The sequence below is a fragment of the Protomyctophum parallelum genome, assembly GCF_964188405.1.
Source record: "Protomyctophum parallelum genome assembly, chromosome: 7".
In the NCBI taxonomy this organism is placed as follows: domain Eukaryota; kingdom Metazoa; phylum Chordata; class Actinopteri; order Myctophiformes; family Myctophidae; genus Protomyctophum; species Protomyctophum parallelum.
Window position 1 is genome coordinate 51,618,441 of NC_139705.1, and position 19,774 is coordinate 51,638,214.

Below are 19,774 nucleotides of genomic sequence, written 5' to 3' on the forward strand. Positions count from 1 at the left end.
AAACCCCTGTGTGCTTCTTTCTTTGTCAAGTGTTAGCATTATGGCCCTTGAGGGAGGTGTGTCCCGGTTATGGCCCCTTGAAGTGCTGTGTGAGTGTTTATATTAGGTATCATTAGTACCTGGAGAGGCTCCCTGTAATGGAGTCCAGCTCTGCAGCACCTGTACTGTGATTCTGGGACCGACTGAGGAGGCCATAAAAAGGCTTCCCATGGGAAAGGTTGTGTCGAGACATTTCATACAGCGTGAGTCTTTGTCACAGGTGGAAACATCATAACTAACTCCACTAATGGCAGAGTGTTCTTTTCTTGATTATGTTTTAAAACCCATTCTGACCTGAGATCAGATTCTAAAAAAAATGTCTTCTACATCCTGACAGTTTTCTGAAAAAGCTATGTTTCTATGTCAGTCGTTCTTTGATTTTTCAAAAAATAGCAGACCTACAAGCTCGTAGCGCGCCACTCGGTGGCGCGCTATGAGCTTGTAGATCAGCTATTTTCAGCAAGTGTAAAAACAGTCATTACGACGGCATCAAGGCCTGCCAAAATACATTTTAGATATTTAGTTGACTGAACACTAAAACATTCCAGGTGACTAAAATGTGACTAAAACTGTTCAAGAGACTAACGACTAAAACTAAAATAAAAATGTGCTGCCAAAAACAACAGTGTAAGTGAAGATCTAATGTCTCTTCCAGGCTCCAGCCATCACCACCATGCCTCCACCACGCCTCCTGTATTCATCTTCATCTTCATCACCATCATCATCATCCTCACCGTTCTCACTGATGCTACGTTGCCTGGTCACCGTCCTCCTCCTCCTGCTGCTTCTGTCCTCTGGGGTCCATGGACAAGGTATACCACATTTATCATCTTCTTCCTCTGGGGTCCATGGACAAGGTATACCACATTTATCATCTTCTTCCTCTGGGGTCCATGGACAAGGTATACCACATTTATCATCTTCTTCCTCTGGGGTCCATGGACAAGGTATACCACATTTATCATCTTCTTCCTCTGGGGTCCATGGACAAGGTATACCACATTTATCATCTTCTTCCTCTGGGGTCCATGGACAAGGTACCACGTTTACCATCATCATCTTCGTTTGCTTCCATTCGTCTGCATACACAGGGCTGGACTGAGACAAACATTCGGCCCTGACACTTTGTTTCTTTTTTTTAGAATGAAAGAATATTCAAAGATTTGCGCCACATTTTCAAGATTTTTCAAAAATAGCAGAATGAGCTTGTAGATCTGCTATTTTTCAACAGCTAAATTATAACATAATGCTTAAAACACCAAAAGGGGTTGTTCCCACTCAGAATGGGTTAAAAGAGATGAAAATGGCAATGTGGAAGCTTTGCAAATGAACTGAGCGTTCAGAGCTCTAGGTAAGTCAAAGCCAGAGCAGTCCCAAATCATGGTAGAATCTCATTCTCAGAGCATATTATTGCTGAATGTGCCCTATAAGTTAAGTTAGTTTGTTGGCATTTGTATTATTTCTTTGTCTCCGCTGTGAAAATGAGAGGCATGTGGCAATTCTATATCTATGTCTATGTTCAGAAATCTCCCGCCCTCGTACACTGTTTTAGTCGTGACAAATCCAATATGCAAGCAGCATTACATCTACCTCCACAGTTTTCGGCGACTACCTTTTTTCACTGATGAAAACTAAATGGAAACTAAATGAAAACTAAGCTATGATGACTAAAACTAAGACTACATATAGTGACAATTTTGTCAACAAATAAAAACTAGACTAAAATGTTAGGAAGGCACTAGTGGACAAGAGATCAAGTATGAGTCATTTTACACTTGGTTGCATGCTGAAAATAACCGATCTACAAGCTCACAACGCTTGTGTGCTTGTAGATCGGCTATTTTCAGCAAGTGTAAAAACAGTCATTACGACAGCATCAAGGCCTGACAAAATACATTTTAGTCGACCAAATCAACCGTAGATTTAGTCGACTAAAATCTTATGATATTTAGTCGACTAAAACTAAGAGTAAAAACACTAAAACATTCCAGGTGACTAAAATGTAACTAAAACTAAATGAAAACTATTCAAGAGAGACAAAAACAACCCTCCACATAACATAACGCCGGGGCCAGAAGTACATAATTATGTTCTTCTCCGTGGGGTCCTAAAGTACTGTAGTTACAGGGTTAATGTATGATATGTTCTTCTCTGTGGGGTCCTAATGTACTGTAGTTACAGGGTTAATGTTAGATAGAATAGAAGCCTGTTCTTCTCCGTGGGGTCCTAATGTACTGTAGTTACAGGGTTAATGTTAGATAGAATAGAAGCCTGTTCTTCTCCGTGGGGTCCTAAAGTACTGTAGTTACAGGGTTAATGTTAGATAGAATAGAAGCCTGTCCTTCTCCGTGGGGTCCTAATGTACTGTAGTTACAGGGTTAATGTTAGATAGAATAGAAGCCTGTTCTTCTCCGTGGGGTCCTAATGTACTGTAGTTACAGGGTTAATGTTAGATAGAATAGAAGCCTGTTCTTCTCCGTGGGGTCCTAATGTACTGTAGTTACAGGGTTAATGTTAGATAGAATAGAAGCCTGTTCTTCTCCGTGGGGTCCTAATGTACTGTAGTTACAGGGTTAATGTTAGATAGAATAGAAGCCTGTTCTTCTCCATGGGGTCCTAATGTACTGTAGTTACAGGGTTAATGTTAGATAGAATAGAAGCCTGTTCTTCTCTGTGGGGTCCTAATGTACTGTAGTTACAGGGTTAATGTTAGATAGAATAGAAGCCTGTTCTTCTCCGTGGGGTCCTAATGTACTGTAGTTACAGGGTTAATGTTAGATAGAATAGAAGCCTGTTCTTCTCCGTGGGGTCCTAATGTACTGTAGTTACAGGGTTAATGTTAGATAGAATAGAAGCCTGTTCTTCTCCGTGGGGTCCTAATGTACTGTAGTTACAGGGTTAATGTTAGATAGAATAGAAGCCTGTTCTTCTCCGTGGGGTCCTAATGTACTGTAGTTACAGGGTTAATGTTAGATAGAATAGAAGCCTGTTCTTCTCCGTGGGGTCCTAATGTACTGTAGTTACAGGGTTAATGTTGTGAGGCTCTGTGCGTGTAATTGTTTATCACGGAAGAGGAAAAAAACTGATGCGTATTTAATGACTGCTCCTGAAGTAAAACCATAACGACCACTCACTGCCAGCTGCTGCTCTGTCTGTCTGTCTGTCTGTCTGTCTGTCTGTCTGTCTGTCTGTCTGTCTGTCTGTCTGTCTGTCTGTCTGTCTGTCTGTCTGTCTGTCTGTCTGTCTGTCTGTCTGTTTGTCATGTCTGTCTGTGTCTGCTGTTGTTGTTAGTGGGTGCACGGAGAGGCCTTGACCTCCAAGTTGAAATCCCTCCAGAACGCGTCTGATCCTCTGCCAGGGCGCTGAAGAGGATGCGGAGGCCTTTTTATATAGGCCCCTCGCCTATAGCGCACACACACACACACACACACACACACACACACACACACACACACACACACACACACACACACACACACACACACACACACACACACACACACACACACACACACACTCACTGCAGTCAGAAACGGTGCTGTTGAGTGCTGAGGGTCGACAGAGAGGAGCTGAAGTACCGTACTTAGTGTGATTCATGTTTTTGCGTCTCCTCTCCTCGTCCAACTTCCCTTCCTTCCGCTGTGCTGTGCCCCCCCCCCCCCCCACCCATGCAAACCCCTCCACATACATACTGTATAGCACTGTGGGGGGGGGGGGGTCCTCTGATGTGACCTCTGACCCCGACCATCCTGTCCCCCCCCCCCCCCCCCCCCAAAACCCCAACCCCAAAAACAAGCTTCCTGTTCCCGTTTGCAGACGAGAGAGAGAGAGAGGAGAGGACAGGGCCGGTCTTTGATGGACGGAGGGCCCCGAGGACAAGGACACATGAAAGACGGGGGTTGTTGGGAAAACCCCTCTGTCGGAACATTATGTAAATGAGCACCAAAACAAGAGGCGTGTTTGATGCCGCCGGGGGAGAAGAAAGTTCTTCCAGGAATGGAAGGACTTCATGTTCATGGAGGAGACTCTTTACAACCGCAGCAAAAGAAAAGGAAACAAAAGCCGAGCGCTCATCCGGACATTTTATTTGATCTTGGTGTGTAGCCTATATTATATAGGATGGCCATACCTTCCCCCTATTGGCCTTCTGGGGTTCGAAAACCCTGACTACGGACTAGCAAAACGACACGCGCATGCACCCATGCATGCACCCATGCATGCACCCATGCATGCATGCACGCATGCACAAACAACTACCTACTAAAACCACTGGATCTCGAGGTTGTGTTCGTGCACATCCAGAGGTCCTTGAAGGCAAAATGAGGAACAGTTAAAACATCCACTGACTCACGTCGTGTCGCACTGGGACATGCTGTTAACTTGTCGACCTGCTGTTTTCGAAAAAACACATTTACAACAGCCGAGATTGGCCACGCGGTGCTGTGTGTGCACAGGATGAAAACAAAAGCATAATGTACATGTGTGTGTGTGTGTGTGTCCATAAGCCCAAACATACGAGTATATATATATATATATATATATATGCACAGAATGAAATAAATAAGATTAGGTACATTCTTAATAAACCTTGATGGAATGGGAAAATCTATGGCTGTTCTCTATGGGGGTCCCTGGCTACACACACATGCACACAAACACTACCACCTAACCTACGCACGCACACACACACACACACACACACACACACACACACACACACACACACACACACACACACACACACACACCCTTAACAAGTCTCTCTCTCTCTCTCCGTAGGCCGTCTGAAGCTCACAGTGTTGTCTCTCTCTCTGTAGGCCGTCTGAAGCTCACGGTGTTGTCTCTCTCTCTCTCTCTCCGTAGGCCGTCTGAAGCTCACAGTGTTGTCTCTCTCTCCGTAGGCCGTCTGAAGCTCACAGTGTTGTCTCTCTCTCTCTCTGTAGGCCGTCTGAAGCTCACAGTGTTGTCTCTCTCTCTCTCCGTAGGCCGTCTGAAGCTCACAGTGTTCTCTCTCTCCGTAGGCCGTCTGAAGCTCACAGTGTTGTCTCTCTCTCTCTGTAGGCCGTCTGAAGCTCACAGTGTTGTCTCTCTCTCCGTAGGCCGTCTGAAGCTCACAGTGTTCTCTCTCTCCGTAGGCCGTCTGAAGCTCACAGTGTTGTCTCTCTCTCCGTAGGCCGTCTGAAGCTCACAGTGTTCTCTCTCTCCGTAGGCCGTCTGAAGCTCACAGTGTTCTCTCTCTCCGTAGGCCGTCTGAAGCTCACAGTGTTGTCTCTCTCTGTAGGCCGTCTGAAGCTCACAGTGTTCTCTCTCTCTGTAGGCCGTCTGAAGCTCACAGTGTTGTCTCTCTCTCTCTGTAGGCCGTCTGAAGCTCACAGTGTTGTCTCTCTCTCTCTGTAGGCCGTCTGAAGCTCACAGTGTTCTCTCTCTCTGTAGGCCGTCTGAAGCTCACAGTGTTGTCTCTCTCTCTCCGTAGGCCGTCTGAAGCTCACAGTGTTGTCTCTCTCTCTCCGTAGGCCGTCTGAAGCTCACAGTGTTGTCTCTCTCTCTCCGTAGGCCGTCTGAAGCTCACAGTGTTGTCTCTCTCTCTCCGTAGGCCGTCTGAAGCTCACAGTGTTCTCTCTCTCCGTAGGCCGTCTGAAGCTCACAGTGTTGTCTCTCTCTCTCCGTAGGCCGTCTGAAGCTCACAGTGTTGTCTCTCTCTCTGTAGGCCGTCTGAAGCTCACAGTGTTCTCTCTCTCTCTGTAGGCCGTCTGAAGCTCACAGTGTTCTCTCTCTCTCTGTAGGCCGTCTGAAGCTCACAGTGTTGTCTCTCTCTCTCTGTAGGCCGTCTGAAGCTCACAGTGTTCTCTCTCTCTCTGTAGGCCGTCTGAAGCTCACAGTGTTGTCTCTCTCTCTCTGTAGGCCGTCTGAAGCTCACAGTGTTGTCTCTCTCTCTCTGTAGGCCGTCTGAAGCTCACAGTGTTCTCTCTCTCTCCGTAGGCCGTCTGAAGCTCACAGTGTTGTCTCTCTCTCTCTGTAGGCCGTCTGAAGCTCACAGTGTTCTCTCTCTCTCCGTAGGCCGTCTGAAGCTCACAGTGTTGTCTCTCTCTCTCCGTAGGCCGTCTGAAGCTCACAGTGTTGTCTCTCTCTCTCTCGGTAGGCCGTCTGAAGCTCACAGTGTTGTCTCTCTCTCTCTCTCTCCGTAGGCCGTCTGAAGCTCACAGTGTTGTCTCTCTCTCTCGGTAGGTCGTCTGAAGCTCACAGTGTTGTCTCTCTCTCTCTCTCTCCGTAGGCCGTCTGAAGCTCACAGTGTTGTCTCTCTCTCTCGGTAGGTCGTCTGAAGCTCACAGTGTTGTCTCTCTCTCTCCGTAGGCCGTCTGAAGCTCACAGTGTTGTCTCTCTCTCTCTGTAGGCCGTCTGAAGCTCACAGTGTTGTCTCTCTCTCTCCGTAGGCCGTCTGAAGCTCACAGTGTTGTCTCTCTCTCTCGGTAGGTCGTCTGAAGCTCACAGTGTTGTCTCTCTCTCTCCGTAGGCCGTCTGAAGCTCACAGTGTTGTCTCTCTCTCTCTCCGTAGGCCGTCTGAAGCTCACAGTGTTGTCTCTCTCTCTCTGTAGGCCGTCTGAAGCTCACAGTGTTGTCTCTCTCTCTCCGTAGGCCGTCTGAAGCTCACAGTGTTGTCTCTCTCTCTCGGTAGGCCGTCTGAAGCTCACGGTGTTGTCTCTCTCTCGGTAGGCCGTCTGAAGCTCACAGTGTTGTCTCTCTCTCTCTGTAGGCCGTCTGAAGCTCACGGTGTTGTCTCTCTCTCGGTAGGCCGTCTGAAGCTCACAGTGTTGTCTCTCTCTCTCTGTAGGCCGTCTGAAGCTCACGGTGTTGTCTCTCTCTCTCTGTAGGCCGTCTGAAGCTCACGGTGTTGTCTCTCTCTCGGTAGGCCGTCTGAAGCTCACAGTGTTGTCTCTCTCTCTCTGTAGGCCGTCTGAAGCTCACAGTGTTGTCTCTCTCTCTCTGTAGGCCGTCTGAAGCTCACGGTGTTGTCTCTCTCTCTCTCTGTAGGCCGTCTGAAGCTCACAGTGTTGTCTCTCTCTCTCGGTAGGCCGTCTGAAGCTCACAGTGCTGTCGGAGGACCGACTGCAGATGAAGTGGAAGGAGGCTGATGGACCAGTGCAGGGCTACAAGGTCAGGGTCAAACCCATCTCAGGTGAGACTCATTCACCCATTCTGACCTGAGATCAGATTCATATGAGGTTTCCACTGGACAACACACTGGTCTGATTAACCCATTCTGACCTGAGATCAGATTCTAAAGATGTCAGTCGTTCTTAGATTTTTCATAAATAGCAGACCTACAAGCTCGTAGCGCGCCACTCGGTGGCGCGATATGAGCTTGTAGGTCTGCTATTTTTCAATAGCTAAAGCATGACATGATGCTAATACCAAAATGGGTGCCCGTTCAGAATGGGTTAAAGGTGTAGTGAAATGAAAAAGACGTTTTTCACACTTTTAGACCATATCCGTGGTCATCATATTATGGGCATACCTAACAATGGATGCCAAAAAAGTTGGAAAATTCTCATTTCTGTGTGTTTTTATATCAAAGGTCCATAAAAACGATTGTATTAAAACGAAAACGTGCTGCGTGATGACGTGTAGAGATACACATCGATAAAAGCCAATAACAATGAAGCTCACCCGTTTAATTCCCCATTACTGCGCCTCCGTCCAGCACAGCTGCTACTGATTACAGAAATCCTCCGTTTTTATTCCCATTCAAGATAACATCCAGACAGTGTATTACTCACTTTCAACTTAATCATCACGCTAAAATATGTATCCGAAAACATTATAGGGTAGAAATAAGCCACATAACAGTAAACTGGTGTAGCTGGCCGACAATCTGATTTGTAAACAAACACACACCATGCGTGTTGCGTATAGCAACACTATCGTCCCTAGCTACCGTCCCATCGCCTGAAGGGATGCAACGCTCTGATTGGTTCAGAAACTTCAGACCGGTGTTTCATGTTGAAACACCATTATTAATTAAAATGGAGATAATATATAACTCTCACTGCTGATTCAGGCCTATTGTTTTGGGGGGGGGCGGCGGTGGCTCAGCGGTAGAGTGCCTGGATGGTAACCGTAAGGTTGTCAGTTCGAACCCTGTGGGCTCCCCCAGAGTTACTGTCGAAGTGTCCTTGAGCAAGACTCTGAACCCCTGATTGCTCCTGATGTGCTGGTTGGTGCCTTGCATGGTTTCCTCCGCCATTGGTGTGTGAATGGGTGAATGTAATGATGTTACAAATGGAACCAAATAGACCCTTATAGGTCCATGGTACACTGGTCCACTCTCTGAATTAAACTAATACTGAGGATTGATTTTAACCCATTCTGACCTGAGATCAGATTCTAAAAATGTCTATTACATCCTGACAGTTACATTTTTAACCCATTCTGACCTGAGATCAGATTCTAAAAATGTCTATTACATCCTGACAGTTAAATTTTTAACCCATTCTGACCTGAGATCAGATTCTAAAAATGTCTATTACATCCTGACAGTTACATTTTTAACCCATTCTGACCTGAGATCAGATTCTAAAAATGTCTATTACATCCTGACAGTTAAATTTTTAACCCATTCTGACCTGAGATCAGATTCTAAAAATGTCTATTACATCCTGACAGTTAAATTTTTAACCCATTCTGACCTGAGATCAGATTCTAAAAATGTCTATTACATCCTGACAGTTACATTTTTAACCCATTCTGACCTGAGATCAGATTCTAAAAATGTCTATTACATCCTGACAGTTAAATTTTTAACCCATTCTGACCTGAGATCAGATTCTAAAAGTGTCTTAGACTTTTCAAAAATAGCAGACCTACAAGCTCGTATCGCGCCACTCGGTGGCGCGATATGAGCTTGTAGATCTGCTATTTTTAAATAGCTAAAGCATAACATGATGCTGACACCAAAATGGGTGCCCGGTCAGAATGGGTTAATACTGTGCACATTAGAGAGTATAGTCATTCATTTTTATGGACATGAGTGACATGAGCATGTTGGATTTCAATTATTTTCAGGGCGGACATCCAGCGGTGTTTTTCTTCCTTGGCTTTGTCTTTTCAGACTTGAGGCATTCGTGTTTTCTCCTGTGATAAGGATCAGTGCCGTCGCTATACTAGGCATGTGACGATATATCGTATATCGCGATATATCGATATTATATCCCGACGATATGTATCGATTTATCGATTTTCAGGGGGGGGGCTGGTGTGTGATAAGAAATGTCAGCTGTAATCATGATTTTGGAGAGAAATGAGACAGTAGAGGCCTGGAGAGGGGAGCTGTATATGTGTCTGTGACTGTGCCCATGCAGGTGATGGTCGTTATTGATGCTCATTAACCCATTCTGACCTGAGATCAGATTCATACAAGGTTTCCGCCGGACACACACTGGTCTGATGAACCCATTCTGACCTGAGATCAGATTCTAAAAATGTCAGTCGCTCTTCGATTTTTCAAAAATAGCAGACCTACAAGCTGCAGCACAAATATCCTACGAGTAGGGCAACCAAATGGTCAGCTACGGCCCTGATAAGGATGGGACACTAAAAGAAGCCATCATGAGTGGAGAGTCTCAATTATAATAATTGTGTAATTATTATAAGCATTCCAGAAACACTTGAGGCATTTTCCCAGACTCTGCTTTTAGTGAGAAGACCAGCTGTATAACTTCTTTTTTCTTCTTAAATTTTTTTTTTACACATTTCTCCATTCTGCATGCCGGTATGGTATGGAGTGCAATTTAATGAGACCGTTGATAATGCAGCGCAGGAATTCAAAGGGAAATTAGAGGCACTTCTGGCTGGTCAATTGGAGAGCAATATAGTTATACTATAAAAACCACATGGTGTTTAAACTATACCACGGTTCTGACAACAGCCTGAGTCCAGCTTCCCCACCACGGTCCTGACAACAGCTTGAGTCCAGCTTCCCCACCACGGCTCCTATTTCAACGGTGTAGAACCTTCACAGCTGGCTGATAGAGACCCCGCCCAAAGTCCGACGACAATATCGGTAGAGAGCGCAAATCCAAATGGGGCAGCGCTGGCCGAACGGTTTGTGGAACGGTCTTGACATCGTGAAGGTCGCTATAGTTCGTATCCCCGGACCGGCACGTTAAAATTACCACCGCTGAAGTGCCCTTGAGCAAGGCATTGAACCCCTACCATGAAATGTTCTATGAGCAGGGCCTGGCTGTAAACAAGTTCTTGAGCTTAGTCCAGTTACCCTGCAGGTAAACATAGTAACTTTCTTTCTTTCTTATCCACGGGTTCATGTACTTTTTATTTTTATTTTTGCTTTCGCCTTTATTTTATTAAATGTTTTGATAGAGGGACAGACGGTAGTCTGACAGGACATGGGGGGGGGGGGGGGGTGACATGCAGTAAAGGCCGTCGGGATCGGGAGTCGAACCCGCGGCACACTGCCAAGGTGCCTGGACCGCTCAGCCACGGCCCAGGCTACGGGTTCATGTTCTTTTTATTTGCATTGTAAATAATCCCCATGGGAGGATTTTAGATTGCCTCATTATAAACATGTCATCCCGGCCGTTTCACTCATGGATATCAACTGCATGAGAGGAAACTCTATTGTTACTGCTGCTGAATTAGTTACATTTTCACTAGAAACAGACTGTATCATATATGAGTGACTCAGGGGATGAGCGAGTGACGTCAGGACTTTAGAACCAGGGGAATGGAGGGGATGAGCGAGTGACGTCAGGACTTTAGAACCAGGGGAATGGAGGGGATGAGCGAGTGACGTCAGGACTTTAGAACCAGGGGAATGGAGGGGATGAGCGAGTGACGTCAGGACTTTAGAACCAGGGGAATGGAGGGGATGAGCGAGTGACGTCAGGACTTTAGAACCAGGGGAATGGAGGGGATGAGCGAGTGACGTCAGGACTTTAGAACCAGGGGAATGGAGGGGATGAACGAGTGACGTCAGGACTTTAGAACCAGGGGAATGGAGGGGATGAGCGAGTGACGTCAGGACTTTAGAACCAGGGGAATCGAAGGGATGAGCGAGTGATGTCAGGACTTTAGAACCAGGGGAATGGAGGGGATGAGCGAGTGACGTCAGGACTTTAGAACCAGGGGAATGGAGGGGATGAGCGAGTGACGTCAGGACTTTAGAACCAGGGGAATGGAGGGGATGAGCGAGTGACGTCAGGACTTTAGAACCAGGGGAATGGAGGGGATGAGTGAGTGACGTCAGGACTTTAGAACCAGGGGAATGGAGGGGATGAGCGAGTGACGTCAGGACTTTAGAACCAGGGGAATGGAGGGGATGAGCGAGTGACGTCAGGACTTTAGAACCAGGGGAATGGAGGGGATGAGCGAGTGACGTCAGGACTTTAGAACCAGGGGAATGGAGGGGATGAGCGAGTGACGTCAGGACTTTAGAACCAGGGGAATGGAGGGGATGAGCGAGTGACGTCAGGACTTTAGAACCAGGGGAATGGAGGGGATGAGCGAGTGACGTCAGGACTTCGGCGCTCTATAGTGCAGTCGAGCTCATACGAGCTTGTAGATCTGCTATTCTTTTTTAAATCGTGAAAATGTGGCGAAAACATCTTTGAATATATGACATGCTCAGAATATCGACGTCAGGTTGAAAGTGGTTAAAATGCCACATTTTCTCTTTCATTGAAGTAACTTAAAAGTAAGAAGGGCTTTGTTTACCCATATTCTACTATTCTACCGTATTCAATTCCCTTCCCAACAATACAACGGTATAGTGGGTCGCACACACCAAGACTGCAGTTCAACAATGTATTTCATTTTTGAACAGGAGACAAACGTTTCGGCTATCCAGCCTTCATCAGTGTCAGTTCACACTACCGTTATTTATTTTATGTGTTTTGAACGGGTAACGCACCTAAAGTCAGAGCGCGGCGGTGAAGAATGAAGAGTAATTTATTGCAACAATATAATAAAGCATGATGTACTAGTTTAAAAATGCAGTACATGTCTAAGGCTCCTGCTTCACAGCCACAGGTGATGTCTGCTATAGGAACAGAGAGATTATTTCCCCCACGCCTCCTCCCACGCCTCTCTCCTTCATTCTCACCCTTTGACGTCTCCCTACACTGTGTTTTCTCCCTTCCTGTCATCCTCTTATCTGAGAGAGAGAGAGAGAGAGAGAGAGAGAGAGAGAGAGAGAGAGAGATATAAGTTCAGTCAGAAGATGTGGTGTAGATTGGGCAAAAATCACACCTGTGTGAAGTGAGGGGCGCTCTTATCAATTATCCATTCATTGTCAATGGGAATGTACTGTTTGTGTAGGAGGAAAACAGACAGTAAGCCGATTTGCTCGTCCACATACAGTATGACGTAGAATTCTCCATTCATTGTCAATGGGAATTTCAATGTAATGTTTATGTAAGATGAAAATCTACACTATTGCTGAATACAGGAGGGGCTCGCGGCACGATTGGGGCAGGGCGTATGGAGTTATGGTAACGGCTTCAGTCTGCATGTGAAGGACCACCCATGGCAGCGTGTTGAGAAAGGACCACCCATGGCAGCGTGCTGAGAAAGGACCACCCATGGCAGCGTGTTGAGAAAGGACCACCCATGGCAGCGTGTTGAGAAAGGACCACCCATGGCAGCGTGTTGGGAAAGGACCACCCATGACAGCGTGTTGAGAAAGGACCACCCATGGCAGCGTGTTGAGAAAGGACCACCCATGGCAGCGTGTTGAGAAAGGACCACCCATGGCAGCGTGGTGAGAAAGGACCACCCATGGCAGCGTGCTGAGAAAGGACCACCCATGGCAGCGTGTTGAGAAAGGACCACCCATGGCAGCGTGTTGAGAAAGGACCACCCATGGCAGCGTGTTGGGAAAGGACCACCCATGGCAGCGTGTTGAGAAAGGACCACCCATGGCAGCGTGTTGGGAAAGGACCACCCATGGCAGCGTGCTGAGAAAGGACCACCCATGGCAGCGTGTTGAGAAAGGACCACCCATGGCAGCGTGTTGAGAAAGGACCACCCATGGCAGCGTGCTGAGAAAGGACCACCCATGGCAGCGTGCTGAGAAAGGACCACCCATGGCAGCGTGTTGAGAAAGGACCACCCTGGCAGCGTGTTGAGAAAGGACCACCCATGGCAGCGTGTTGAGAAAGGACCACCCATGGCAGCGTGCTGAGAAAGGACCACCCATGGCAGCGTGTTGAGAAAGGACCACCCATGGCAGCGTGTTGAGAAAGGACCACCCATGGCAGCGTGTTGAGAAAGGACCACCCATGGCAGCGTGTTGAGAAAGGACCACCCATGGCAGCGTGTTGAGAAAGGACCACCCATGGCAGCGTGCTGAGAAAGGACCACCCATGGCAGCGTGTTGAGAAAGGACCACCCATGGCAGCGTGTTGAGAAAGCTAGAGACAGCCAGGGAGACGGTGGCCTCGGAAACACAGACGTCTATACAAGACATCAATAGAGTATTAACAGATTCTATACATAGGACGTCTGAGAACGTCATAAGGATCCCGAAAGATTGGTGCCTCTGACGTGTGAGGACGTCCTAGCGACGTCCTAGCGACGTCCCAGCGACGCAAGAATATTAGGAATTTTCCTATTATTTTTTTTTGGCATTTTGCTTTTCGCTTGCCGTATGCTAACGCTCAGTGCAACTATTAGCTTGTTATTGACTCCCATGTTAGCGTGGCGGAAAGAATGACTCGTATCTCCTAATCCAGGGCGCTCTCCGTGGTGATGAATAGAGCGATATGCTGGCGCTTCATTTCTGCTCCTCATCCGTCTCTCCCGCAAAATATGAACGCTTTTTGGAGCGTAAAACAATATATTAAGATGATCGGGGATGTGAGGTATCTTTGTAAAGTCAACTTTTTTAGGCAAGTGTTTCCTGTTTCATGGCTTTCAAAGTAAAAGCGATCAGACAACTCTGGCACTCTATAGCCTTTATTTTTAAGGCACTTCCTGTACTAGATGGGTTAAAAGGATAGAGACTGATCTGGTGCCAAGCTCCGCCCCCTCCGCTATTCATGTCAGTGGAAGTTGCTCAGTGGAGTTTTGATTGAAGCAGCCGGAGGGACCATCTATTTCCGCCTTTTTGCGCGCATTTCCGCATTTGGACCTCCACATTTTGGTGGTCCAATGCGGAAGTGCAACCGAGCGCTCAATGTTAACCCATTCTGACCGGGCACCCATTTTGGTGTCGGCATCATGTTATGCTTTACCTATTGAAAAATAGCAGATCTACAAGCTCATATCGCGCCACCGAGTGGCGCGATACGAGCTTGTAGGTCTGCTATTTTTGAAAAATCGAAGAGCGACTGACATTTCTAGAATGTGATCTCAGGTCAGAATGGGTTAATCAGACCAGTGTGTGTCCAGTGGAAACCTCGTATGAATCTGATCTCAGGTCAGAATGGGTTAAAGCCCAGCTGCACGGGGGTTTCCTCCTCATGAATCCACGGGTCTGCCTGCAGTCCCTCCTCTTACCACTAGGGCCCTGCAGTCCTTCCTCTTACCACTAGGGCCCTGCAGTCCTTCCTCTTACCACTAGGGCCCTGCAGTCCTTCCTCTTACCACTAGGGCCCTGCAGTCCTTCCTCTTACCACTAGGGCCCTGCAGTCCTTCCTCTTACCACTAGGGCCCTGCAGTCCCTCCTCTTACCACTAGGGCCCTGCAGTCCTTCCTCTTACCACTAGGGCCCTGCAGTCCTTCCTCTTACCACTAGGGCCCTGCAGTCCTTCCTCTTACCACTAGGGCCCAGCGCTTCAACGTTGGAGTGCCTCGCTGGGCCCTTGGAGGCGAGGGAGAAGACGGTGGGTGAACTTAAGGAGGGGTTCATGTCACCCAGTGAGTCACGCCTGGTTTATGGCTGACGATGTGCAGCCAAGTATAAAACAGGCATTAGTGGGACATCGCTGTCTTAGAGGCTGAAGAACAAAGCATGCCTGGAACACAATGGCTCTTTCTAATGTTTTGCCTCCTGCTATATAAAAGCACACACCTGGCATCAACGCACGGTGTTGTGTGCAGGCACACTACACTTTGTATTTCTTTTATCTGTATAGAGCGGCGCAGTCCCTCCCCCTTTCAGAACAACGAACGGCCCAGGAAATGAAATGCAATGCATTCTGACCATAGGATTTTCTTAAAGTATTTATTTAAAGACGGTTACGCCGCGGACAAAGCCAACTCGGATCGTGACAAATCATGACAATGAACACAATGTTTTGGGCCGATCAAATAATTTATAAGAAGAAAAACGAAACAAATAGTGTTGTCTCCTGCCTTTATTTTCTTCTTTCTAATGATTTGATCGGCCCAAAATATTGTGTTCATTGTCATGATTTGTCACGATCCGAGTTGGCTTTGTCCGCGGCGTAACCGTCTTTAAATAAATACTTAAAGAAAATCCTATGGTCAGAATGCATTCTGAAAGGGGGAGGGACTGCGCCGCTCTATACAGATAAAAGAAATACAAAGTGTAGTGTTTTTGTATGGACGTAGTGATGGGTGCCTGCACATATGCACACATGGCATCAACGCATGGTGTTGTGTGCAGGCACACTATACACTTTGTCCTTTTTGTCTCCACCAGGCCGAAGGCATGTGGGGAGAGTATGTTTTGCACTCCGTCCGTCCGCGTGTCCGTCCGTCCGTGTGTCCGTCCGTGTGTCCGTGAACAGCTAATCTCGGCCACTGTTAACCCGGTCGATGCCATATTTTGCACACACACTCCCTGGATGCCAACCATGAACCTCTGCCCCAAACTTTCCAGAACGGCCTGTTATAGCGCCACCAGGAGGCCGCTTTGTGCAAAACACGTTTTTGCACAGTACACCTACAGATTTTGTCCAAACATCACGCAAATTGGTACACAGTCTCTCTAGAGCCATTCAACGAAACGGGTCTTTCAGATTTCTCAGACTCCATCCTGATTGGTTAAGATTGGCTTCCAAAGTTCACAGGAGTGCTCAGTTTCAAACAAAATGCTGCAAATCATGAACACATCGCGTGATTTCCCTGAAATTGTGCACCCACATTCCCACTAGGCCGAGGACGAAATGCCACATGAACAATTTCAACTCAGCCTCAAGGTGGCGCTATAACTGGCCAAAAAGTGTTTTTACCTCTAACTGCACGGATCTGTGGATAACCTGGTGGAGACCTGTGCCCGGAAGGGCACTTTTTCTAGTTATCATTCATTTTTTAAGAGCCTGCCCTGCAGGGACTACAGATGAAATGTAGCTTTGGCTAACTCTGGCCCATTTACATTGATGTGAAAAGTGACATGTTGATTAATGAGCTTTGTCCCTGTCAAATAAATAAATACATAAAATAAAAATAAACACCTGGTCACAGAGGCGTGTTTGTGTGTGTGTGTGTGTGTGTGTGTGTGTGTGTGTGTGTGTGTGTGTGTGTGTGTGTGTGTGTGTGTGTGTGTGTGTGTGTGTGTGTGTGTGTGTGTGTGTAGTTGCAACCACCAGTTATCTTGCCGGTTATCCGGTCGATTACTTTTTCGATGAAGCGAATAATTGAGAAACACCTTTTTGTATTAAAATACTTTTTTTTACATTGACGGTCTCTCGATGCAATAAATGGCTCTTTTACACCATGAGCCTTTATCTAAAGCACTTTATGACCCATTGAAGCAACACAGACGGCAGAGGGAACCGTGCAAGGTGGTACCGACCGGCCCCTTCTGGAGCTTTGAGGTTCAGGGTCATGTTCAAAGACACTTAAACACTAACTGGGAACTTGCAGCTCTAATATCACCTGCAGATTCCCTGCTTTGGATAAATGCACCATTTACATACAGTACATACAGTTCATACTTGCACACATACACACGTCATGTATATACGGCACGCACGCACACACAGACACACACACGCACACACACACACACACACACACACACACACGCGCACACACACACACACACACACACACACACACACACACACACACACAGGCTCCTCATTACAATACATATATTCACATTTGCCTCATGGAGACTCAAGTTGTGTACCCTTTTCTCCCTCCCTGACCACCAGAGCTTGTTGTTCCCAGCAGTGATTTATTTCTCTGTCCATATATAGTCCAATAATTAAATGACAGGACATTAGGTCTACTAGCCAGGACACGTCACATGCTACTTAAAGCATAATTACATTTAGAAAAGATTGCCTTATAATAGGTTATCAATGGTGGCATATTTAGGGTATTAGCAGTGAGCAGATCAGGGTAGATGTTTTGTCCTGGCTAGTAGACCTAATGTCCCGTCAGAATCAGGTGAGAAACAAACTGAGAGAAAGTTATTCTTTATTTACTGGACTAATAAACCCTGTGCTCCTCATGTGTTCTGTCACCAGACGTGCCCCAGCCAGAGCTGATGCTGACCACCACCCGGGGCCGGGCCACGGTGGCAGGACTGGACCCGGGTCAGGAGTACGCCCTGCAGGTTCTGGTGCTCAACGGGACCCTGGAGAGGCTGCTGGCCAAGAGGCGCTTCACCAGTAAGAGTCTAATAAGAGATGTGAGGCAGGGTAGAGAGGGAAGCGAGCGATCAACAAAGCTTGCGAACGCATCGTTGGCGACGTTGCAGATCGGGGCTATTTTTTGCCGCAACACGTTGTAGCATTCTGAAGCATTAGGGAATTCAGGAGGAGCGGAAATGTCCGTGGCAGGAAATATCAAATGGATCTTCCAGAGTTAAATTAACTGTGTACAGCTCCGGGACGCTGTACGGGCCGAGGAAGGACACGTGCAATAAAAAAAGATATCTGTCTTCGGGCTTTACTGTACATCTTTACATCATGCCAGAGAATGTCCAGAGAACGACCTGACTCCCCTGAGTGGAACGGTGTTGTTTTAGGGCAGCACATTTTGATTTTAGTTTTAGTCTTTTGAATAGTTTTCATTTAGTCTTAGTAACATTTTAGTCACCTGGAATGTTTTAGGGTCTAGTCTAGTTTTAGTCGACTAAATATAAGATTTTAGTCAACAGTTGATTATAATACCATGATAATACCAAGCAAACATAACTCGGGACCAAAAGGAATATTCAACCCTAAACATTTTTCGATTTCCTTATTAACCTTTTTCCAAAACCTTGAAATTATTGGACAGTCCCAAAAAATGTGTGTATGGTCCCCGATTTCCCCACACGTAGTTTTAGTCGATGAAAACAACACTGGTGTGGTACGTTACGTAACCCCTGAAGCTGCAGAACCTACAGAACCTGCCAGGACAGGATGGAATGTGAGGAATTGTGTGAAATAAATAAAATATGAAAATAAAATAAATTAAAAATGATATTGAAAAAACACAGAGCCTCGTGACATGAGGAAGGGGTCGTGTCTGATAAAATGAATATCTAAATACTGAATCAAAGGAACTTAAAAACTGTCTGGGGTTTGTTCACAAAACCCCCGAGTATAGACGATAAAAATGACCCCAAACATGTTTATGTTTAATGACCTGAGACCTGATTCAACGAATGCCTTCTAAATCCTGACAGTTTTCTGAAAAACCTCATGTTTCTATTTCAGTCGTTCTCAAACATTTTCATGTCAAGAACCCCAAAAAATATGTAATTGGCCGCCGACCCCCATCTGAAAATATGTTGTTCCAGGGAGGGACCCCCCCCCCCCCCAGAAGCAAAGACTTGAGTTAAAAACGTTCACTGTGTAAGAATATATATTCAAAGATTTGCGGCACATTTTCACGATTTTTCAAAAATAGCAGACCTACAAGCTCCTATGAGCTTGTAGGTCTGCTATTTTTCAATAGCTAAAGTATAACATAATGCTTAAAACACCAAAAGGGGTTCCCGCCCAGAGTGGGTTAAAGGCAAAACGACAGAATGTGTAATGATGACAGATGTTCAACCTGGGAGAATGAACAGTTTTCTAAAATTCCGCTGGGAGAACGGTGTTTTAGCTGACGGATGAAAAGGAGAAAAAAGACATAGAACTTTCTGTAGGGACACAAATGGAAGCTTTGTCATGTGTATATTACTCCATGACAATTGACAAAGCCTTCCGTCCCAGGATTAGCATTCCAGAAGGGATTCCATTAACCCATTATGACCTGGGAACGATTATACAAATGTCTTCTAAATCCTGACTGTTTTCTGAAAATGCTTCTATGTCAGTGGTTCTCAAACATTTTCATGTCAAGGACCCCCAAGATTATATGTAATTGGCCACCGACCCCCATCTGAAAACTTTGAATATAAGATGTGCACTACATTTTCACGATAACAAAAAAAAATAGCAGACCTATACAAGCACTCGGTGCCGCGCTATGAGCTTGTAGATCTGCTATTTTTCAATAGCTAAAGTATAACATAATGCTTGAAACACCAAAAGGGGTTCCTGCCCAGAATTGGTTAATCCGATGCCCTCATCTGTCCCTCATGTTAACCCCCAGAAGATGCCTGTATGGTTCCATAGTTGACATGACAATAAGAATCAACCAACTCATGTTGACAAATAATCTCTATTGTTTTGATTTATGATTTATTTGACACATTATTATTATTATTCTCACATGCCTCAGAATGTATTCTTCCCCCAGGTTGGTTCGCTGCAGAGCGTACATGGATGTGTAAAGCTGTATTCCTGTCTGTACAATGCAGAGCGTACATGATGTGTAAAGCTGTATTCCTGTACAATGCAGAGCGTACATGATGTGTAAAGCTGTATTC

At 46.2% G+C, this 19,774-nt stretch overlaps 1 protein-coding gene across 2 annotated transcripts in view; it reads left to right on the plus strand.

The window, feature by feature from the left end:
• The window catches only part of LOC310862323 (collagen alpha-1(XX) chain-like), a 127,194-nt gene that overhangs the window by 18,081 nt on the left and 89,339 nt on the right, over window positions 1-19,774 (plus strand). For both annotated transcript variants that reach the window (XM_083770173.1, XM_083770172.1), the window contains exons 2-4: window positions 695-851; window positions 7,109-7,213; window positions 17,436-17,579. In XM_083770173.1, coding sequence (XP_083626299.1) covers window positions 713-851; window positions 7,109-7,213; window positions 17,436-17,579 — 388 coding nt within the window. In that variant the 5' untranslated portion in view covers window positions 695-712. The remainder of the gene's footprint in view (window positions 1-694; window positions 852-7,108; window positions 7,214-17,435; window positions 17,580-19,774) is intronic.